Genomic DNA, 25,243 nt, shown 5'->3' on the forward strand with positions numbered 1-25,243 from the left:
TGTAGCACATTGCAAAAGATTTCAAATTAGCACCATCCGGTAACATGAATGTCAACACACTACCTCGTCTCAATTCATTAGTAACGAGGCCGTAGTGTGTGTTGTCCAGTAGCGCACAGCTCAGCTCACATTGTTACAAAGGAACCTGATTCATCACAGAAGCAACACAAAGATCTGAATAAGACCAGTAAGGGCTCTTTCACACCAGAGCTGATTTCCTGGCGTTTTGACGCAAAGTCAGAACTTTGCGTTAACCAAGTGGTTTGACTAGTCACACTCTTGACAAGACAAATAACATATATGGCGCATTTCTCCTGGCGGTCTCAAAGCACCAGAGTTGCAGCCACTAGGAAGCGCTCTATAGGCAGTAGCAGTGTTAGGGAGTCTTGTCCAAGGTCTCATTGAATAGGTGCTAGCTTACTGAACAGAAAGACCCGAGGAAAAAAGTCAAGGACAATGATAAACACAGGGCTGTGGAGTCGGTACAAAAGTCATCTGACCCCAACTCCGACGCCTCAGTTTATGAAACCACCACCAGGTACCCAAAATAGTTTTGACTGACTCCTCAACTGACTCTTTAGTCTAAGACTTACCAGGGATGTGGATTTGGCACAAAAATCATCCAACTCCTCAGTTTATGAAACCACTGACAGACTCCAACTACCCAAAATTGCTGAATCCTCGACTCCAACTCCACAGCCCTGGATAAACATCTTGTCCAGGAAGGAATTGCACTTAATATGTTCTCATTGGTAGGCTACATTTACCAATATGAATCTACCTAAACATATTCAATGGTTGTAACCTTATCTGACCAAAGGAAACAACTAGATTCCTCAGGTGTGCCATACATCTATCCAACTCCCATTCCAGGCAAATCTTTGAAGAATGGGCTGGGTCCAGATGGGATGGATTTTCTTGACCCAAGACTATTTTGTGCACACACAACAGGCAGATTTTCCCCTATCATTCCCTGCCTCCTTTATATAGGAATGAACATTCACACTCATGGCACTACTGTGACTAGGATAGAAGCTGCTTTACACACTCCACAGCCTACTGACCCTTACCTGATCTACTGTATATCATATACAGTCACAGGTCAACTCCCTCCTTTTAAAAAAATAAGATGCATATCTACAGTACTTTATTTTAAAAGACACCGTAAGTGAGAAGGATATAGAGCTTGACATGCATTCCCTTTTAAACAACGCAAATCAAAATGCCTGGTTATCCTGCTGATTATCTGCTTTCAACACCCCTATCCAAGACCTGGACCTGAAAAAGCATACAGATCAGGTGTTCAGACTGACGTCTGACTGGATTAGGGCCGGTTCACACGGACGGCAGGCGGCGTTGGGGCGGCCAGGAAGTCGCGTCGTCCTGTGACGTCCCGTTCGGTTGCAGCGGTACAGAGATCGTCGCGATCGGCGTTTCTCGTGCCCGCAGGGGGACATGAAGCCGCGCCGGCTAGCCGTCCCTGGACGTTGCATGCGGCTTCTAGGGACGGCCGAAACGATGCGTTAAATCGGGATCAGAACGCCGCGTTTATGCAATCGACGGTAATGGACGGTAACCGCGCAATGCTAAACGCTCCTATTCACTTGAATGGGAGAGTTTAGCCGATGGGTCCCGAACGCTTGACGGTAGACGCCGCCTGCCGTCCGTGTGAACCGGCCCTTAGTCACATGCTTTTTTTTAGGGTTACGATTCAGATACTACTGATAGAGCAGCAGGACTGGCAGGCAACTGGTATCAAAGCAGATATAAATATTGCAGCCTCCTTATGCTTCTCACAGTTGTGCTTTAAAATCTGCATTATTCCGTTAGCCTACTGACGTAACTATATGACCCTATAATTATCTAGAAGCCAGACACCACAAACCGTTTCTAGTAAAATAGCTGTAGATTACAAATATAAAATAACTAGAAATAAACAGGGCTGCGGAGTTGGAGCAATTTTAGGTAACTGGAGTCGGTGGTTTCAATAAACTGAGGAGTCGGATGATTTTTGTACTAACTCCACATCCCTGGACTTTACCATGTACATAATAACCCTTAACACATTACTTGGATTTGAAACAGTACAGTCTGTATATAGCACATAAAATCTCACAAACCGTAATATAATGTAGTATCAGTGGCTGGACAGTGTAATGGTTAAAGGGGAACTTCAGCCTAAACAAACTTACTGTCATTAAGTTATATTAATTATGTTAATTAGAATAGATAGGTAATATAATCTCTTACCCACCCCGTTTTAAAAGAACAGGCAAATGTTTGTGATTCATGGGGGCTGCCATCTTTGCCATGGGGGCAGCCATCGTTTTGGTTGAAAGGAGGTGACAGAGCATAAGATACAGTTCCAACTGTCCTGTGTCCTGATCACCCCTCCCAGCTGCACGTGCTAGGCTTCAAATGTCAAATTCAAAATGTAAAAAAAAAAAAAAATTGCACCAAAACAGCAGAACGAGAACACCCATCATGCTTTGCACAGCATTAGGGGAAAAATGCCCGGGCAGTTTTTTTCTGTGCAGCTAAAAATGAGGCTTGTATAAGAGAAAAAAAGTTGTGATGCTGTGAAACTGTTAAAGAAACACCAGGCCTTTCCAGTGCTGCTGAGTCAATTTTTAGTCTGGAGGTTCACTTTAAAGAGACTCTGTATCATCAAAAACATCCCCTGGGGGGTACTCACCTCGGGTGGGGGAAGCCTCCGGATCCTAATGAGGCTTCCCACGCCTTCCTCTGTCCCACGGGGGTCTCGCTGCAGCCCTCCAAACAGCCGGCGACAGACCCGACTGTCAGTTCAATATTTACCTTTGCTGGCTCCAGCGGGGGCGCTGTGGCTAATTTCGGCTCCGAACTACACGGAAATACCCGATCTCAGTCGGGTCCGCTCTACTGCGCAGGCGCCGGAAACTTGCGCCTGCACAGTAGAGCAGACCTGACGGCGATCGGGTATTTCCGCCTACTTCGGAGCCGACAGCCGTCAGAGCGCCTGCGCAGGAGCCGGGAAGGTAAATATTGACGTCATCTTTCACGGAGCGCTGCAGCGAGACCCCTGAGGGACGGAGGACGGCGTGGGAAGCCTCATTAGGATCCGGAGGCTTCCCCCACCCGAGGTGAGTACCCCCCAGGGGATCTTTTGACGTTACAGATCCTCTTTAAGGGCTCTTCCCGTGACACAGGCAACCTGGGTTGGAATCTCGGCTCTGACTGCTCAGTAAGCCAGCACCTATTCAGTATAGAGCGTGTCCTAGTGGCTGCAGCTCTGGCGCTTTGAGTCAGTTAGCGCAATATAAATGTTCTGTGTCTAAAATATTTTACCTGGTGCTGGGATAACCGTTTCTAGATGCGTCTGATCAAGCTTCAGTTTATCTCCTGAATCAACAAGCTTCACAACTGCTGTGTATCGATCAATGACTTCCTAACAGTGACAAGACACAAGGGAATAATAATTAACGGAATAATTCATATACATCTAGTTAAAGCAGTTCAGCATTTTAAAATCGGAACATGAGAATAATGTAGAAAAAGGCTGGCAGTCACACTTCAGGATAAAAACTGACACCATTTATTGCTAGTCCAAAATCTGTCGGTAATGTCAGATTTCTACTACTTACTGTAAGTGACAGTAACATAGGAGAAAAGTAATTTATGGCTCATTTTACTCTAAAAGAAACATACTTCTTATTTGCATATATTTACACGTATTTAAAATGTTAAGATTTTTGCGACAAAGGTCCTTTAAATAAAACCTTTTGGACTTTCCTAAACCTGGGAGTGTGCAGATTTCATCCAATCCATAAACAAATAGAAGGTGATGAATGACACTGTGTAGTATTTGTGTGTTTTCTCTGTGTCCCCTTTCAGATGGCTCTGGGGCCCTTGGCAATTGCCCAGGTTACCCTTATGGAAGCGCCAGCCCTACATTTCCCTGTCCACTGTGCACATATTGGTACGCCACCCAGTCAGTTGGGCACAGGGCGAGCCGAGTGACAGCTCACCCTGCTGCCGCTGAATCACCAGGTGGCATTAAATACTATTCTCCCTCTGAGTTGTAGCAATTTAGAGGGTGAAGTAATTTGGGGTCTAGTGATTTCCAGAACCTTGAATTACCCTTACGCAGGCACAGACTATAGCACTGCAGCCATAGCTGCACCATCATCTGATGCTACACACCTCCATGCGTGCCCCCAGATGACCTGCTTCGCTTTCCCACTCCATCCGGCTACATTTTCCTGCAACCTGGCTGAAAAAAATTCTCGGGAGAACACTGAAAATGAAACCGCAAAACTAAGTAAGGCCTAGTGCACACCGCGGTTTTTGGAGCGATCCGCCGGCCGCATCCGCCTGTAAAAACGCTTGGCTAATGTTGCAATGGGATGGTGCACACAGCTCCTCTGATCTGCCGTACGTCTCAGGACAATGACGTATGGCTCTAATGAAAAAAAATGCTCCCCGCTGAGGCCCCCCTTCAGAGAAGCTGGCACAGGCAGGGTCACCACTTGTTGTCAGTTGCCATGGAGACCAGCTTCTCTTCTTATGCACAGGATTCCAGCGTCTTGATTCAGCACACGCAAGTGCTGTGTAGCCAGTATCCTGCGTGTGTCTCTGAATGGGGACCTCAGCGGGGAACATGTTTTTCATTAGAGCCATACATCATTGTCCAGAGACATACGGCAGATCAGAGGAGCTGTAACAGCACTAATGTGCAGTTAGACGTTGGGTGAAACCTCTCCCATACATCAAAGGGGGAGATTACAACTTCAGATGAAACGACTGATAAGGCAGCCTCCTCCTGCAGAATGGAATGTGCTGGTTCAGCGTCGCTTAGCTTTCTCTGGCGACGGGACTCTGATTTAGGGTAAAGCAATATTGAAACAGAGTTTTATTCAGCCACAATACAAGTCTTACACATTGCTATAATTGCACATATTTTATATTAAATGATAATATAAACATAATTTAGCCATAGTGCCCCTATAAGGACATTTTCCATGGCCATGTGCCGGCACATACTTTTGATTCACAGCAGTTTTTTGCAAAGACTCTTTGTATACATGTACTGATGCTTGTTTTGTATATGTTGCAGGAGATGTCAGTGTTATCTAAATACATAAAAATAATATGGTAGGACAATAGACTTATGCTGGGAATACACGGGTCGACCCGGCAGCTCGATTAGCCGCCGGATCGACCCCCGCCGCGTCCCTGCTGCCGTCCGGATCGTTTCCCGCTCGTCCCCGCGGGCGCTTATCTTCTGCTCAATTGATGGCAGATGGCAACTGCTCCAGTTGCCATCTGCTGTCAACCCATTGATAAAGGACTCTGTCCAAAACGCTGCGTTTGGGTAATATAGCGGTGAGAGTGTCTCACTTGCTCTGTGTATGTCTTTGGACTTTTTGCTGCCTACTTAAGGACATTTTCCATGGCCATGTGCCGGCACATACTTTTGATTCACAGCAGTTTTTTGCAAAGACTCTTTGAATACATGTACTGATGCTTGTTTGTGACCGTTTGTGGTCCACTGTATATGCTTATTACATGCTGTTAAGTATAGCTGCAGGCCATGTTGCTTTGATCTTTTTATATGTACACTGTTTGTATATGTATTTATTGTATTCATGTGTCTCTGTGTTCATTTTTGTCACAATACAATACATATCTTTTTGTATTTAAATTCTGATGGTGTGCGTGCTTTGTATATATCTATGGTTTCTATTTATGCACAGCACCCAGTATTAATTATGCTGCTTATATAGTTAGTGTTACATGGTGTGCATCCTCATATGTTCTCCATGATTAGATTGTGAGCTCCTCTGAGGACAGTCAGTGACATGACTATGTACTCTGTAAAGTGCTACAGAAGATGTCAGTGCTATATAAATACATAATAATATGGTAGGACATTAGACTGACTATGGTAGGGGTTAGATTGTGAGCTCCACTAAGGAAAGTCAGGGACATGACTATGTACTCGGTTAGATGTCAACACTAGATTGCACATGTCTGAGCTAGTGTGCATGCGCGAGCCATCTGCACCTGCACTAGAATTTCACTTTAAGGCATTTCACTTTAAAGGACACCCGAAGCGAAAATAAACTAATGAAATAAGTGATTGTATCTATCTTCCTTCTCCTAAAAAGGACTTAAGATATTCCACAGTTTTATTCTATGTTTAAATCTACTTTTGAAGTTTTAACGGTTTTATTGTTTTTGCTCAATGACATTCATTGAAGTATGCCAGAGCTAAAATCTATGAACTATTGACCCTTTATCTCTTCCTGCTCTCAGAAGTCATTTTCTGCGAGGAAAGAGTTTTATAGTTGGAAATTCTTATCAGTGAGGGTCACACTGTAGTCACTTCCTGTCTGAGTCAGGACTGAGTTGGCCACTTACATGCCTGCCTCTTTCAGGCAGAGAAAGAAAAAAAAAAGGAACACAGCATAGTTATTTGTGTGCTTGGCGCTGTACATACACGTCTTTCTCATCATGTCACAAGTCACTTCGGGTATCCTTTAAGGATTTCAAATATGATAAAATATAAAGTACAGCAAAGACAATTACCTTTACCACAGCTTTTTTCTTGTAATACTTATCACCCAGCCTCTTTGTAATAATTTTCACAATAATGTCCTGAAAAAAACAAAAACAAAACAACAAAAGACCATAGTCAGAACGTTCACAGTTAGAATTGTAATAAAGTGAACCAGAGGTGGATGAGGATTAAAAAGTTAGCCATTTACCTATGAAGAAGGGTTTCTCCAGAGGCTTCTCGTGCAGTGTTCTCCCGAGAGAACAGCTGGGTGGCATGAAAAAGTAGCCAGGTGGGGCGAGATGAGAGAATGCAGGGCCAGTGCTTCTCTGCACAACTCTGCTTACAGCATAAGAGGGGGTGAACCCATGACAGCCGGGGGCTCACCAAAACTAGGCCGGGTGGAGCACACGGCTAAAAGAGCCTGGGGAGAACACCGTTGTATCTCCCACCAGACCACTGCTGCTGCCCAGGACTGTCCTTTACATCACAAACGAGCACCCCTATGTGCACAAGTGTGGCTGTACTGTACCTGAGCAAGTCCGGCCATGTATAAAACCTCACAAATTACTGTGCTTCCTATGTACTATTACCCCGCATTTACAGTGCCTCCTATCACAGTGTCAGGCAATTAGAGCCTGTAAAAATGCCTCCTATATAGTGCCCTCCAAACCGGGGCCCTTTTTGTGCTCCCCAGAAGTTCTTCACTCCCCCCTGCAGACACTGGTAAGTGGTGCACTACTGTACTCTATTCTTCTCTCCCAGTACTACAATGCTGACCACTGATTACTAATCCCCAAAGCTCTATGGTGGCCTCCTCCACCATGTCTGAGCTCTTGTCTCATGGTGTCACAATGAAATCAGGCTAGGACATGGTGGGTAGGGATGGTGAGTAAGATCCAAATAAGTCAGAGTTGATGCAGCTTGAAAATTAACCAGTTTGCACCATGATGAGATTAACCAATTTTGAAGCTACATAAATTTGCATAGTGCTGCATCAACCCAGAATTTGCATCTCATTGATCATCCCCAATGATGGATGTGGTGAAGGAGGCTTACGTTTCCCTGTATTCTCCCACTTACTGATCCCTCTGAAAGGAGACAAAGAACAGTAGGAAGGGCTTTCCTTATTAGGTTCCTTTACATGTCTGGGGAAATTGAGCACAGCTTTAAGATGGAACCCTGTGCTCTTTAATAGAGATGATCAATGAGACAGGAATTTTACTGGCTTAAAGAGCACCTCTGGTGACCATCAAACTACTCAATCCTCTAATGAGGATGAGTTATAAAAACGGCAACCTGTATTTCGTGATAGGGTTACCAGAGCCCAGTGTCAGCTGTGCTCCAACATGTAGCTCTGTTCCCTTGATGATGTGGCCTCTGCTGTTCTACATATCCAGCACATCCAGCACTGCTGGTGCAGGAAAATCAAGGGCTATTTCCTTCAGTGGGGTGGGGCTAGAGGTGTGCTTTACAGCAGAATTAACAATTCTATGCAGCTTGAAACTGGGCCAATCGAAAAGAGCAGCAACTGCATCAGAGTGGCTCAATTTCAAGCTGCACATAAACATTGAAGTCAGAATAACTGCAATTCACTGATCAGCTCTTCCCTTTAATTGTATTTAAGGTGCTGAGCCTAAAACTGCACACTCGCTAGATTAAATTCGGCAGAGGTAGCTAGAGTGAGACTCTAGCGTGTGTACAGGACCCCCTTCCCTGAAAGCACGTGAAGGTACAGCATGTCAGATGGACCGACACCCAGGTGCACTGTACTTCTACTCATCCCACCGATCAACCACGTGCCAAACCACCTCCCCATCCATAGCAACACATACAATAAATATATTCTATATCTTAACTTAAACAGCCCTTCACATTAAGCTGCATACTCACAGGGTGCAACCAAAAGTCTGTTCGCTCAGTTTTCTTCTTCTTTTCTTCCATCTGAAGGGGAAAAAAGAGACAAAAGAAAATAAATCTATAAACAAGGCTCCCGCCCAAAACTGTTTTTTCATTTCATACCAATACCATTAGGGTGTGCTTCAATGTAGAATGGTACAGATGATACAGCTATTCATAATGCAAAACTAAACTGTAAACTCACTGGACAAATAAATCACCACTAAGTCTGTATAAAGTGCATGTTGAAGGAGTTAAAAGGAGTTCCATACTCATTACCCTTAGTTTTGCTTGGAGTTACAGAGGCAGTAATAAAAGAAAAAAAAAAAAAAAAAAAAAAAAAAAAGGAGGATACAACATGTACCACTGGAAGCCATTTTACCATATTTTTGGATTATAAGATGCTCCGGCATATAAGACGCACGTAGGTTTAGAGGGCAAAAATCCGAAAAAATAAATAAACATAGGCGCTTCAACTGCATGGAAGTCTTATGGACCTTTATCCCCCCAAAAACAGTTTCTAAGCTACTCTACAGTGGGATGTGAAGGTTTGGGCAACGTTGTTAATAATTTTCCTGTATAAATCCTTGGTTGTTACGATACAAAATGTTGTGTGTGTCACTCGAAAAGACCGATTTGCACGAAACTTGGTATACAGACCCCTTACTACCTGGGATGATATGTTCTGGGGGTCTTGCGTCCCCTCCTGCACACCTAGGCGGAGCTACAAACAGCCAATCATATTTCACCCATTCATGTCAATGGAAAAAAATGTAAAAGGCTTCCATTCCCACAGTAATCAAGCCAGAGTCCCCACACTTGGCACAGTTGGTGACAGAGGTTACAAATCCAGGAAAATTGGGCAGAGCATAAAACAGCCAATCAAATTTCATCCATTCATTTTAAATGGGAAAATGTAAACTGCAGCCATTCTTACAGGGCTGTGGAGTCAGAGTTGGAGTCGGGGCAATTTTGGGCACCCGGAGTCGGGGTTCCAGAAACTAAGGAGTCGGGAGTCAGAGTCGCATGATTTTTGTACAAAATCCACAGCCCCGTTAAGTATTAGACTAAGGAGTCGGAGTCGGAGTCTGAGCAATTTTGGGTACCCGGAGTCGAAGTTGGAGTCGTGGTTTCAGAAACTGAGGAGTCGGAAGATTTTTGTACCGACTCCACAGCCCTGCATTCTTACACTGTTAATCGCAGGGTTTTCAAACTTTGCACACTTGGTCGCTGGGTGACTGGGATTAAGATTCAGGAAAGTGGGTGGAGACACCATCAGCCAGATTTCTTTGCTGTATAAACGGTCTCCATTCACACATTTTTGATGTTAGGAACCCAAAGGCTCACAAACTCGGCCATTGAGTGACTGTGTGTCACAAAAGGTCACAAAAAGTGGGCGAAGCCAAAAACAAATTTCACTGGGAAAATGTAAACTGCAGCCATTCTTACACTGTTAATGGCAGGGTTCTCAAACTTTGCACAGTTGCTCCCTAGGTGACTTGTATTAATATTCAGGAAAATAGGAGGAGCCTACAACAGCCAATCAAAATTCACCTGTTGATTTTCAAGTGGAATGTTTAAATTGCTGCCATTCTTACTCTGTCAGTAGCAGATGCCTCAAACTTGGTACAGTTGGTCACTGGGTGACTGGGGTTTTAAATTCAGAAAGGGGCGGAGCCATAAACAGACAGATTGTTTAATTTCAATTCGAATATATATAAAATATTTATACCAAGGACCCCAAAGCTCATAAACTTGGTTATTATGTGACTGTATGTCAAGGTTAGAAAAAGTGAGCAGTGCCACTGCCAACAAATACATTTTTTACATGGGAAAATATAAACTGCAACCATTCTTACACTTAATGGCAGGGTTCTCAAACTTGACACAGTTGGCCACTGGGTGACTGGGATTAATATTCAGAAATGTGGGTGGAGCCTACAACGGCCCCCCCTCCCCCCCCAAAAAAAATCACCTAATGAATTTCAAGGGGAATATTTATATTGCTACCATTCTTACACTATTAATAGCAAATGCTTCAAACCTGGTACAGCTGGTGACTCGGGTTTAAATTCAGAAAGGGGACGGGGCCACAAACAGTCACTCAGATTTGTTTAATTTCAGTGGGAAATACAAATTGATGCCAAGGACCCTAAAACGTGATAATTGAGTGATTGTATCTCAGTTTTATTTATTTTTATTGGAAATTTCACAACAGGACAGAAGTATGAAATGAAGCATTTACAGAATGACAATGAGTTTTTCCATGAATGAAGTGGAGTGATTGTATCTCAAGGTTAGAAAAAGTGGGTGGCGCCAACAACTACATTTTGTACATGAGAAAACATAAACTGCAACCATTCTTACACTGTTAATGGCACGGCTCTCAACTGTGACACACTTGGTCACTGGATGACTGGGATTAATATTTAGAAAAGTGGGTGTAACCTACAACAGCCAATCAAAATCCACCTATTGATTTTTAATGGGAATATTTAAACTGCTGCCATTTTTATACTGTTAATGGCAGAGGCTTCAAACTTGCTACAGTCGGTCATTGGGTGACTGGGGTTCAAATGCACTAAAGGGGGTGGAGCCAAAAAAAAGCCAATCAGATTTCTTTGCTGGATAAACTGCTTCCATTCACACATTTTTGATGTCAGGAACCTCAAGCTCCCAAACTTGGTCATTGAGTGACTGTGTGTCAAGGTCACAAAAAGTGGGTGGTGCAAATAACAAATTTCCCTGGGAAAATATAAACTGCAGCCGTTCTTACGCTGTTAATGGCAGGGTTTTCAAACTTTGCCCAGTTGGTTACTGGGTGACTGGGATTAATATTCAGAAAAGTGGATGGGGCCTAAAAAAAGCCAATCAAAATTCACCTGTTGATTTTCAAGGGGACCATTAAAGTTACTGCCATCATTGCACTGTTAATAGCACAAGCCTTAAACCTGGTACAGTTGGTCATTGGGTCACTGGGCTTCAATTTCAGAAAAGGAGGCGGAGCCACAAACTGCCAATCAGATGTGTTTCATTTCACTGGGAAAATACAAATGATTGATGCCAAGGACCCCAATACTCACAGAGTTGGTCATTGAGTGTTTGTGTGTTAGAGTTAGAAAAAGTGGGCAGAGCCAACAGAAGCCAAATACATACTTGGGCAACGCCGGGCCATCAGCTAGTATACCATATAGAAGACACACACAGTGAGATTTGAGAAGTGAAATGAAGTTTATTGGATTTACAGAAAGTGTGCAATAATTGTTTATCCGAGATTTTTCTTGGTCTGCCACTTCGAGCCTTAACTTGAACTGAGCCTGTGGTCTTCCATTTCCTCAGTATATTCCTAATTGTGGAGACAACTAAAATCTCTGAGACAGCTTTCTGTATCCATCCTGTAAACCACGATGGTGAACAATCTTTGTTTTCAGGTCATTTGAGGGTTGTTTTGAGACCACCCCCCCCCCCCATGTTGCTACTCTTCAGAGAAATGTAAAATAGGAGGGAAACTTACAACTGACCCCCTTAAATACTTTCTCTTAATTGGATTCGCCTGTGTATGTTGGTCAGGGGTCACTGAGCTTACCAAGACAATTTGAGTTCCAATAATTAGTTCTAAAGGTTTTGGAATCAATTAAATAACAACTGAGACCAAAGTTATGCACCTGCCTAATTTTATTTAAAAAATTATTGTGCACTTTTAAATGCAATAAACTCAATTTCACTTCTCAAATATTACTGTGTGTCTCCTATATGATATTTAACTGACATTTTTTATCGTAACAACCAACGATTTATACAGGAAAATCATGACGATCAACAATGTTGCCCAAACTTTCGCATCCCACTGTATCTACACTACACTAAGCCCTGTTGTCCCTACCAGTTACACTACACTACACTACACTGATCCCAGCTGCCCACCAACTAAGCTATACAGCAATACACTACACACTACACTTAAACAACACTACACTGCATGTAACGACACTACACTACAATTAACTACATTACAATAAACTTGCATACTTTACCTGCTCCTGCAGCTGCAATCCTCTCTCCCTGGCTCTGTCAGCAATTCTCTCCTGCATGTCCTCTCCTCCTGGCAACACACTACTCTTCAGTGGCAGCGGTAGGCAGGAACCCCAGGATGCCTACCACTATGCTGAACAGCCAGGTCCTCCATACTGCTGCCTGCATCCATGCTGTCTCTGTACACTAACGGTGCACGTGCACCAGACGGTCACGCGTGCCGTCATGAATGACCCCCACTGAAGAGGAGTGCGCTGCCGGTAGCCAGGAGGAGAGGACATGCAGGAGAGGATCGCTAACGGAGCCAGGGGGAGAGGATCGCAGCTGCAGAGGCAGGTAATGTATAGCGGTAGCTTCACTGCGCACTCTGCATTCATTCTTCCGTATCTTTAGAATATAAGACGCACCCACTTTTCTCCCAAAATTTTGGTGGCGGAAAGGTGCGTCTTATATTCCGAAAAAATATGGTATATACAATTATTTAACACCACATGCTGTTTTATTTTAAACATATGGTTCCATTATTTGTATAGCGCTTTTCTCCTGTTGGACTCAAAGCGCTTGCAAGGCAGCCACTAGCGTGCACTCAGTGGGCAGTAGCAGTGTTGGGCAGTCTTGCCCAAGAACTCCTGCTGAATAGGTACTGGCTTACTGAACAGGAAAAGCCTATGTCAGAGGTAGAGCACTTAAGCATTACACTATTCAACCTAAACAAACCTCTCCCAGTACTCAAACATCCCCACAATAGGAAAGGAAAAAACAAAGAAAATGTCTTAAATCACAGTTTTCTCTGCAAAATACTGCAGTCGTCTGTAAGTGGATATCCCAAATTTTATCAGCACTAATACAGAGGGTCAATTAAAGTACTGTGGGCTTGATGTGATATAATCACACTCCTTTAGCACCCACCTTTATCTAGTTTAGGCTCCTGCAAAATGAGAGAGTATGTATTTGTTTCAGTGTCATGTGTGACCTGACTTAGAACTATTGCTCTCTTGTCCATAGGTCATTACAGCTAATTTAATTTACTGCAAACCGGTTTTGAAGAATAATATGTGGGTTTCCTTTAAAAAAAAAATTCAGAACCCCAATTTTTATGTCCGGTTCACACTGGTCCAAAAAATGTCTGTTTAGCGTACATTAAGTTAATAACTATTAACAGATCCTATGTCAATCAACAGAATCCGCTCACATTGCCCCGTTGGATTGGATCAATTCTTAATTCGGCCTGTTCCGCCGAACAGCCCGCAAGTTTGGGGAGGGAGTGATTTTTCCGGATCAATTGATGCATTGCAATCACCAAGCAATAAGGCCTAAAGCATGGTGGGCTTGATTCACAAAGCAGTGCTGTTTAGCACGGGTGTTCTAAACAGTTAGCACGTGAAGTGCCATTCGTGGACTTTTGCGCGCGCAATTTGCAGCGATTCACGCGATCACGGTCTGTTGCGCACGCAATTTGCGCACGCAAAAGTCCGCAAACGGCACTTCACGTGCTAACTGTTTAGAACACCCGTGCTAAACAGTTAGCACCGCTTTGTGAATCAAGCCCGAAAGGTCTGCTTCTTGTGCTGATCAATGTAGCGTAGGGACAGGGGAAGCCTTGTCACACGTGTACTGGCTTTACACAAAACACAGCAGTTTTTCTAAAGTAACGCCCACTATTTAAGCAACACTAGTTTTAATCACGGTGTGTGTTACAGGTTTCTGTGCGCATGAAGGGCAAAGAGTTCAAATACTACTTTTCGGATTCTGAAGATGCATTTCACTTAAAAAAAAAAAAAAAAAAAAACCATAGCATTTGACCACTCTAATTTGTACACCATATAGATGGTCTATGAGATACAAATAATTTCACATTGATGCACAATTATGCAATTTTTTTATACAAATATAAGTAGTTTCAAAATGGACCACTCAAATCAAGCAGAGGTGGAATTCAACTGGTCCATTTCCAAACTGCATAAAAAACTTGCACGTCTATACCATCCTTATTCAACATTATTTTCAAATCTGTGCTTGAGGATGCTTTTTAAGTATAACCAACAAGCTATGGCTGATGCAGGTACAAAACCAGGATAATTGCAATAATGTTGGCAAGCAGCCGCTCACTCAGTGTAGATGCTCTGGCGCCAGTGCACTGGGAAGGCCTAGAGTGCGGCGCAATGAGGGGGCCCATCTGCTGCTGGTGGCTGCATGGATCAACAACAGTGTGAGGGCAGCATGGATCCACGCATGCGTATTTTGCCCCGCCTCCCAGAGCTTTCTCAAGGTGGAATCGTATGACTCATCACTTCCACAACATCATCTTATAGTTGACGTCACCTCAGTAGAGCGATTATGGTAAACCTTGAAGTGTTTTCCCAAAATGCTTTCAAGGTCAGCATTGCGGATACTAGCGATATGTTCACCGATGTGCTTACGTAGATGCTGCATCACTTTGCCGATATACACGTGACCACAAGGGCATGTGATAGAGTACACAGCTCGCTTGGAGTTACAGTTTATAGTCCCGTAAATTATATTTTAGATCCATTATGTTTAGTGAACGTCCTACTCCTCTCGATGAATCTACAGTTGACACATGAGCTACAGGGGAACATTCCCTCCCTATCTTGATATTGACCAAGCCATGTTTCACTTTGAGGAGATCAAAACTCTGATTTAACCAAAATTTTCTTATCCAACATAAGGACATGTCAATGTTTTTGTAGGGCCCTTTGTAAGTCCTACCAATGAGGTCCAAATTTAATCGCAATACAGATTACATCCTTCTGTGAGGCTGGCATCTTGTCTTCATTAAGGGCCCGTTTCCACTAGGAGCGGTGCGATGCGGCTACATAGCCGCATCGCACCATGGGTGTGCTGAAACACATGCACACCAGTGGAAGAGTTTCCACTGCGTGCATGTTGTGCGGTGCGGAGTGATCCGAAAATCTGCAGCACGGTGCAGATTTTCGCACTGCCGCATCCGCGTCCCATCTCCTTCATGGACTTCTGCATCAGGAGATGCGGAAGTGATGCGGCCGACGGCGGAAGTGATACGATGCGGCTCCGTAGCCGCATTCGCATCATTTACAAGTGGAAGCCCGCCCTTAGACCAGGTATTAGCGACTCTCTCCCCCTCTCAGCTATCTTTTCCTGGGCCTGCTAGCAGGAAGTGACAGCTTGTTTTGTTTACAATAGAATTATCACTGTTGCAACAGTGATGATTCATACATTAGACAATTTGATTGGCTTCCCATACACCAGTCTGTGCACTACCGTGTAATGCCGCATGTGCACTGCTCGTAAACAGGAAGGAAAAAGACCAAAATTACTTACGGTAATTTCTTTTCCAGAAGTCGGAAGGACAGCAACCCTGAGACTTGTCTCCATCCACTACACACTGGACAGGAACTAGATAAAAAGATTTGCATAATTGGTTAGGTAGCAGAACATATATAAACCCTCTCATGTCCTTACCCCCTCAGTTGGTACAAAAAGACTCCACACATAATGATGCTTCAAAATAAATTTAATAAGAAACAGCGGTGGGCAATAAGGGTGCTGTCCTTCCGACTTCTGGAAAAGAAATTACCGTAAGTAATTTTGGTCTTTCCCAGAACGTCTCAGGACAGCAACCCTGAGATGATATACAAGATAATATTTAGGGAGGGACTACAGCCTGTAACACTTTTCTGCCGAAACTTAAATCAGCACTAGACAATACATCAAGTCTATAGTGTCTCACAAAAGTATTGTGACTTGACCAGGTGGCTGCCTTGCAGATTTGCTCAACTGATGCTCCTGCCCTCTCTGCCCATGAAGTTGATACTGCTCTGGTTGAATGAGCCTTCAATCTTGCTGGAAGTTCTTTCCCCTGTTGACAATAAGCCAAGGAAATAGCCTGCTTTATCCATCTGGCTATGGTTGTCTTAGAAGCCTGTTTACCTCGAAACTTGCCTGCAAACAACACTAACAGGGCATTTGAATGTCTCCAAGAACTAGTACGCTGTAAGTATTCTAGAACACATCGTCTGACGTCTAGATGATGCAGTCTTTCTTCCTTTTGATTTGATGGTGTATTGCAGAAGGAAGGAAGGAATATTTCTTGAGACCTGTGAAACTTTGATACAACTTTTGGTAGAAAAGCCGGATCCAATCTAAGCGTAATTCTGTCATCTGATATCGTACAGTATGGCTCTAAGATTGACAAAGCCTGTAATTCTCCCACTCTTCTAGCTGATGTTATGGCTAAGAGAAACGCCGTTTTAAGAGATAGATGCTTATCTGAACTCTCTTCCAGAGGTTCAAAGGGAGGATCACATAAACCCTGGAGGACTGTGTTAAGATCCCAAGGAGGTACTGTGTTCTGAACTACGGGGCGAAGCCTCTTCAGTGCTTTAAAGAATCTTATGACAAATTCTTCCTCCGCTAATTTTCTGTCAAGGAAAACACTCAATGCTGACACTTGCACCTTTAAGGTACTGATGCTTAAACCCTTCTGAAAACCCTCTTGAAGAAATTCTAAAACAGAATTTGATTGTGCCGTATTTCTGGAGTTGGTAATACACCAATTACTGTAAACTTTCCACGCTTTATAGTAAATCTGACGTGTAACCTTTTTCCTGCTTTGTATAAGCGTTTCTGATAGTCTATTAGAGAAGCCTTTATTCTTCAATAGACTCCATTCAGGCTCCACGCGGAAAGCCGAAGGAGCTTCAGATTGGGATGACATGCTGGGCCTTGCATCAGTAAGTCCGATTGATCCGGGAGCAAAACATGCTCCGACGCTAACCGCCGTAGCGGCGCAAACCAAGGTCTCTTGGGCCAATATGGGACAATCAGAATTGCTTGAGCCCTGTCTCGATAAATCTTGTTGACCACCTTGGAGATTACATGAAGAGGGGGAAAGATGTACATCAAATGATGACTCCAGCTGATTGAAAATGCGTCCAGAGCCCACGGCTCGTCCTCGGGACACAGGGAGCAGAACAGATGGCACTTTGCATTGTTTCTCCTGGCAAACAAATCGACCTGAGGTACCTTCCACCACTTTATCAGATGTAGAAATACTTGGTCGTTGAGACTCCACTCGTCTTGTGAGAGACTCCGTCTGCTCAGATAATCCGCTAAGCAATTCAGGGTTCCCTTCAGGTGCACTGCTCTCAATGATTGCACATTCCTCTCTGCCCAGTGCAGCATCCTGGAAGATTGAAGTTGTAGTAACCTGCTTCTTGTGCCCCCCTGATGGTTTATGTAGGCCACCACCGTGCTGTTGTCTGTGCGGACTGTCACATGTTTTTCCAGGATTTGGGCACTGAAAACTTGAAGAGCCTCCCAGACTGCCCGCAACTCTCTGCTGTTTGAAGACTGAAGTCGCACTCTGTTTGACCATTGTCCTTGGGCTGTCTGAGAACCCAGATGAGCACCCCATCCCCAAGAGCTCGCATCCGTTGTGATGATACATTGTGTTGGAAACTCCCATAGATTTCCTGCCAGGCGATTGTGAGGTTCGATCCACCATAGTAACGACTGTTTGACACTCCATGGAATTAAGAATTTCTTGTCCAGAGAGGAGAGGCGTTTGTCCCATTTGGATAGGATCCAAGTCTGTAGAACTCTGGAGTGCAGCTGACCCCAATGAACTGCTGGGAATGAAGAGGTTATTGTCCCCAATAAAGCCATAGCCTTCCTCAGTGATATTGCCTTCTGGTTCTGAAAAGAGAGAACAGATTTTAGCAATAATGTCGATTTCCTATCAGGCAGGAAAAGTCTTTTATTATTCGTACAAATTAGAAACCCCAAATATTCCATTTTCTGTAGGGGAAATAAGGATGATTTCTCCCAGTTAATCAACCACCCCAGGGACTGAAGGAAGTCTATAGTGATATACGTCTGGGAACTCACAGTATCCACTGAAGGGCCCCATATCAGAAGGTCATCCAAATAAGACATAACTTGGATGGATTGAAGTCTAAGGCCTGCTAAGATTTCAGCCATAACTTTTGTAAAAAGCCACGGAGCAGATGACAAACCAAAGGGGAGGGCAACAAACTGAAAGTGCCTTACCTCTCCTTGTAATTCCACTGCAAACCTCAGGAACTGCTGTGATTGTAGATGAATAGGCAAGTGCAGATACGCATCTTTGAGATCCAACGATGTCAAGAAGCTTCCTTCCTGCAGTAGGCTTACTACTGAACGGATATTGTCCATCCGAAATTTTCTGTAATTGACTACTTTGTTCAATTTCTTTAGGTTTAAGATGAATCTGAAGCTTCCCTGAGGTTTCTTTATGAGGAATACAGGCGAGTAGAACCCCTGTCCTTCTTGACATCTTGGCACTCTTCGTATGACCCTCTTTTCTAACAAGGAGTTTATTTCGTCTTGGAGAGCTTGGGCCTGGATTGGTAGTCTTGGGGAGGGGGTTATAAAGAATTGGGCGGGTGTTGGAGCTACAAATTCTATCCTGTATCCCTCTAAGACAATGTTCAAAAGCCACCTGTTCTTGAATTTTGTCTGCCACTGTTCGTAGTAGTGCGCGGGTCTGCCCCCCACTGGAATCCTGGCGTCATTGCTTTGGTTGCTGCACCGAGGAAGAGTACTGAGGGTTATTTCTTGGTCTCTGAGTCTTGTTAGGGACCCATTTCCTTCTTTGGGAACCTCTATTATTATGTTCCGTCTTTTCTGAGGGACGAAAGGAACGATTGGGACGAAAAATTTTCCTTTTATATGGAAAATTTTTCTTCTTATCTGCTGATCTTTCCAGGGTCTCTTCCAACTTAGACCCGAACAGCAAGCCCCCTTCACATGGAATACTGCATAACTTAGACTTAGATGACGTATCTCCTTGCCAGGTCTTCACCCAGATTCCCCTTCTGGCCGAGTTAACCAGGGCGGTAGTTCTTGCTGTAAGCCTAACAGAATCATCTGCTGCATCAGATAAATAATTAGTTGCATGTAAGATCTTTGGAAAAAAGTTCAGAATTTCTTCCCTAGACGTCCCTGAAGCAATCTGGGATTGTACCTCAATTAGCCACAGCTTTAATGATCTCGCTACTGCTGTAGAGGCAACAGAAGGCTTGAAGTTCAGGGATGCTGCTTCCCAGGCCCTTCTCAAGATGTTATCCATCTTCTTGTCTATTGGGTCTTTAAGACTTCCAAAGTCTTCAAATTGAAGATCTGACCTCCTGGACACCTTGGATAAGGATGGGTCTAGCTTAGGTGAAGCCCCCCAAAACTTTTGGTCTTCTGGACTATAAGGATACCTCTTATTCAAGGATTTTGGCCAAAAAGCTCTCTTATCAGGATTATCCCATTCTTTTTTGATAATTCCCTTAAGAGTACTATGTACTGGTATAAAAGCAGTTTGAGGGTCAGACAGTTTCATACATCTGGTCAAGCGGAGACAAAGTTCTTTGTTCCGTGGTAATCCCCATAGCCTGGTGCATAGCTTCTAACAACTCCTTCATAAAGTCAGTGGAAAAAGCAAACTTCTTATTTTTAACAGATTTATCAGTAGACTTCTCAGTTTCTGATGGAATTTCTTCAAGAGAGGAAATTTCCAACTCCCCTTCTGACATATCTGATTCTTCTGAATCATCTATTTTCCTTTTCCTCTTTAGATTAGGGTCATCTACTAAAACTGAACCTGATGGACCTGGCAAGTCTGAAGGAGGTGCAGGGTGTATAGCAGGAGAAAGGGTAGGAACCACATTAACTGTAGTCTCAGGTGTCTTAATCGTCTGCACTGCAGAGGAAATCTCAGACCTAATCCAACCCTTTAACTCTTCCATCATAGTAGGTGTTTCATCTCTGACCACCTTCTGTGTACAGTCCTGACATAGTATCTTAGATGATGAGGACATTTTATTCCCACATATAGCACATTTCTTAGGGGTTTTATGCGCAGATCTTGAACCTGAATGAGGTACAGATTTGTCAGGCTTATCAGGCTTCTCAGGCTTATCAGCTCTTTCTTGTCTTGATCCAGACTTGGATTCAGCTTTAGAGTCTGATTTATCCATTTTTGGCTGAAACAACAAATAAATACCAGCCATTAGCACAAAGAAGCCTAATAAACCTCTCTTACAAGATATGTAGCAATAACTAATGCACATACCAGAGAGGGAACGGAGCTTGACTCCACAGAGCCCTGGGAGGAAGATCCAGCGGCAGCCTCCATGGTCACCAACAGCCAAATGGTGACCATAGCCCAGCTTAAATAGCTCTTAACAATTTTGCCCGCCCCCTTTCCCACAGGAAATGGCTCTATACCTTAAACGAACTACTGCTCCCAGAAGCGCTCCTCCATCGCATCTGCCGTCTAGTCAGCAGCCTGCTGACTCCATGCAGCATCGTTCTCCGTGGAGCGCACGCCGGCCAGGAACTTCCTGCTTCCGGCGTCGGGTCACGTGCGGCGCCGGTCACATGACAGGTGGGCGGGACTTCCTGAGCGCTCGATCCTCTTCCGCAATACGCTCAGTTCACTCAGGGGAGGCAGAGCGTGCTGCATGATCCCGCGCCCGGACAACTAGCCTGCGCAGACCCAGGGGATCATCCAAGCCGCGGCTCCTGCAACTAGCATGGGTGGCCAGCACTCCCCTCACATCTAGCATCCTGCTGGACAGGAAGACAACTGAGGGGGTAAGGACATGAGAGGGTTTATATATGTTCTGCTACCTAACCAATTATGCAAATCTTTTTATCTAGTTCCTGTCCAGTGTGTAGTGGATGGAGACAAGTCTCAGGGTTGCTGTCCTGAGACGTTCTGGGAAAGTATCTATGCCCCTGGGAGCTCAAGTGCTGTTTTCAGGGATGTAGATACTTGTCCTGCAGGAGATGAACAAGTAAAGTTAGGTGTTCACGCTTTACAGGGTGGCACGACTCAATATTGAACTATTAAGATGACGAGTTTTATTTCTATTTGACTGACATCACCAAACCTCTATTATTTCTTCAAGAGCAGATTTCTTCTTCTTTTCCTTGTCTTGGCTCTGTGAGGGTTCTTTCCTCTTTGCACCCCCTGATGCTGTAGCAGATTTCAGTGCATTGGGTGCCACAGAACTAAAAAAAAATTGTAGAAAGAAGAATGGAAAAAAAAGAATGGAAAAAGCTATGAAAACACGCACGCACGCACGCACGCACGCACGCACGCACGCACGCACGCACGCACGCACACACACACACACACACACACACACTTTTGTTCTCCTGTCCTTACCTGGATTTTGAAGTTGCTGCCACTGAAGTACTTGCAGATTTGCCTAAATTAAATGCAACTTTACAGGGAAAAAAAAAACACCATTAGATTTACAGTTAGACTCATGGCATACAGGTAACAAAAGTAGCAGAGAGTAGCAGAGGGCTGGGATCCACAGGACCTGTTTCAGACACACTTGGAGTTGCCTGCAATTTTGAAAGTGCAGAGCTCTGCCGTTCAGATTCCAAATTCTGGGTAAACCTTGCAGTCCGCAGCAGAGAGGCAAGTTAACTTTTCCTTGTTGCCGCCTACAGCCGATACGCTCCACATTGCATTCCATCACATTCCATCTCCAATGCTTAACATGGCAGCAAGGATAAGGTTACTGCCCACCCTGCCATGGCCCGCGAGTTTTACTTTTAATCTGAATTGCAGACCTCATGCCGATTCTTCCTCTGCTTAAAATGGGTGGGTGCAAAGAGGGTGGAAAGATGGGGCACTCCAAGTAACTTTCTATAGCTTTGCAATGCACAAAGAAGTACAAAGATACGTGTAGCAACAGTGAGATCAACGTGGCATCAGATCGATGTCCGTCATCTGATCAAACAACAAGTGGTAGATTGTGGTCTCCAGGAAAACTGATATTCATCTGATCAAAAGCTCCTATGGCAGGATTTAAGCTATCATATTGGAGATTGAGGATCATCATATTGGAGTTTGAGGATAGCAAGATAAGGAACAAATAAAGGCCATAACACTCCCCCTCCCCTCTTATGTACATACACTCACACACTTAAGGTGGCCATACACTTATAGATTTGCAGTAGATTCGACCATCAGATAGATTTCTGTCAGATGCCTGTCAAGTCGAATCTGACAGGAATCTATCTGATGTGTGCCGCACACTAGGAACAGATTTCCAATAGATTTCAGGATGACATCTATTGGAAATTGATCTAAATGCATTATTGGACCATTAGTGCCAATGCAACTCTATGAGCCATCGATCTGCTGCCAGCAGCAGATCAACCTAGATCTTCCATCCTGTCAGACAGATTGAAATCGGCCGCAAATCGATCGGCTGATTTGATAGAATCGATTTCTAATCAATCGATCAATTCCATAGAATCGATCGATCCATCGATATGGTATCGATCAGTGTATGGGCCCCTTTACAGCAGTATTTAACTATAGAGACTAAGCATGATTTTCTAGTATGTCCAACTGCTAACAGGCTTGACTGTGCATGTGCACATTTGAAAAAGTGCCCAAAATTATTCTGAATATCTTTTGAGTGACCCAAGTGACCCAACAATTACAATTAGCATTCCCAAGGATGAGGGCTCAGCCATACCATAAGCGCTTTCTCAGCGATTAGCAATAACATTAGATTAAAAATTGCAGTAAAAAAAAAATCAATGTGATCGGACAATTTTAAAGGTATTTTTATCGCGATTTTAATAAAAGTGAATGGGAGCAGAAAGCTCTCATCAATCACAAGCGCTCAGAAAAGCGCTTATAGTGTGGCTGAGCCCTAAACATAATACTCCCAACACTAAATAAATGAAAATGGCTATGATTCTATACATTGGCCTCAATTCACTAACTCCTGTCTTTAATAACTCTTCTGAGCTGTTTTACCGTTATCACAATTATATCACCATGGTGATAACTGTAAACAGCTCAGAAGAAATATCTGTACATAAATTGTATTCAAACATAAAATCAATGAATATATAGTGGTATCCATACAAAGATACATGGCAATTTTCCTTTTTAAAGTACTCTATTGGTGAGGACAAGGCAAATGCCAAAGTCTTGGTTAGGCACCAACAAGGGATAGTTTTTAATCTATTTAACCCCTTCCCGACCACCTAACACACATAGGAGTCGGGAAGGTGGCTCCCCCAGGACCTGGGGGCAGAGACCTCGGGGCAGAGATTAGTGGGGATCACGTGCATCCCCGCTGAGTGACAGAGTGGAGCTCCGACATCAGCCAGGCTGTTAGAAATAAAATTAATAAAACATTTACGGTTGTACAGCACTGCGATCTAGTGCAGCGATGTACGGGGGACAGTTCTGTTACTGAGCTGTCCCCAGGAGAAGCTCACAAAGTGATCGCTCTCATAGGCTGATGCCTATGAGAGACGATCACACTGATTGACTCTTGGGGGGGAGGAAGGGTAAGTAAAGAAAGAAAAAAAAACATTTAAATTAATTAAACAAACAAACAAACAAAAAAACATCGCAGCAACAATCAGATGCCACCAGAGCTTTCTGCAGGCAAGACTCATTTGTGTGCTAAGTTGTATAGCCATGCAGCACACTGTTAAAGCTGCAGTGTGCTAAATTGTAAAAAATGGCCTGTCACTAGGGGGGTGTAAGCCTGCGGTCCTCAAGCGATTAATACAACTTTTCAGCACTTTATAATTGAAAAAGTACCAAAAAGTTGGTGAAAAAGTACGATCAAAATTATTTTCTTGCTTGATGGTGGTTTAAAAGGCATTTTATAAAACAAATTTGACATCAACACCTAGGAGAAAAAGTGAATTACATATGGGCCTCTGTGTGAGAATAGGGAGAGGTTAGCTTATAGTAAAATATCAGTAAGTAGTAAAGATATTTTACCATTTACTATGCGAATGAAGTAATACAATATTGGTAAATTAAATGATATTTTATCACTTTTACTAAACATAAAAATAGAGGTTACAGTGGGGAATAGTACAATATCTGTATTATAAACAATATTTTACGGCATATCCTGGCACCCATTTTAATAAATGATAACTTCAATATAGTTTATATCTGGCACCCTTTTTAAACAAAGCCATTATTATAGGCACACCTATGGCTAAATGTTTTAGAGGCAGACAATCGGCAGGACAGCCTCATCCTATCAGGTAGCCACAAAAAAGTGATGGCCACTTGTAGTCCTTACCTGAATAACAGTGTAAATAGAGCTGTCATGACAATTCCCACACAACATATAGTTTAGTAGTATACAGTAACTTTCTACTGCAGGAAATGCAATTTTGAGAGCATTGTCCATTCCATTGGAAGCTTCTCTTCTGAATACAATGAAATATCTGTACATAATTTGTATTCAAACATAAAATCAAGGAATATATAGTGGTAACCATACAAAGATACATGGCAATTTTCCTTTTTAAAGTACTCTATTGGTGAGGACAAGGCAAATTCCAAAGACTTTAAAAAACTAAACCTACTTTTTTCTTCCTCACTTTCTCGGTTTAATTCGGTGTATACAGGAGATTCCTGAAAAACAGATCAACAATAGTTTAAGTGATAACAGTGATACTGTCAACATATCAGAGCCTACGGCTTTAATCAAGTATAGAGCAAGGGTTTTAGAAGCAAAACCAGACCTTAATATTAGAAAAATCCAGGCATTTTAGTTAGAGTCTATTTCCACTAGCCACAAATTGCCTCATTTTTTGCATGCGATTTCAGATGTGTAATTACAATCTACCAAAAATCAATAAGCTGCATCAGAATCGCATGTGAGGGAAAAAAAATTTGCATACTGCAGTTTTCCACAGCGTGCTTCCAAATCTCCATTGCATGGCTCA

The 25,243-nt window shown here is 43.4% G+C and overlaps 1 protein-coding gene across 2 annotated transcripts in view; it reads right to left on the reverse strand.

Moving 5' to 3' along the window:
- KIN (Kin17 DNA and RNA binding protein) overlaps window positions 1–25,243 on the reverse strand; it is a 59,806-nt gene that overhangs the window by 811 nt on the left and 33,752 nt on the right. For both annotated transcript variants that reach the window (XM_068272655.1, XM_068272656.1), the window contains 6 exons: window positions 24,881–24,929; window positions 21,672–21,729; window positions 21,394–21,514; window positions 8,432–8,482; window positions 6,571–6,639; window positions 3,328–3,427 (listed from right to left, as the gene is read on the reverse strand). In XM_068272655.1, the coding sequence (XP_068128756.1) occupies window positions 3,328–3,427; window positions 6,571–6,639; window positions 8,432–8,482; window positions 21,394–21,514; window positions 21,672–21,729; window positions 24,881–24,929 (448 nt within the window). The remainder of the gene's footprint in view (window positions 1–3,327; window positions 3,428–6,570; window positions 6,640–8,431; window positions 8,483–21,393; window positions 21,515–21,671; window positions 21,730–24,880; window positions 24,930–25,243) is intronic.

This window comes from Hyperolius riggenbachi, chromosome 3 (genome assembly GCF_040937935.1).
Source record: "Hyperolius riggenbachi isolate aHypRig1 chromosome 3, aHypRig1.pri, whole genome shotgun sequence".
Lineage (NCBI taxonomy): Eukaryota > Metazoa > Chordata > Amphibia > Anura > Hyperoliidae > Hyperolius > Hyperolius riggenbachi.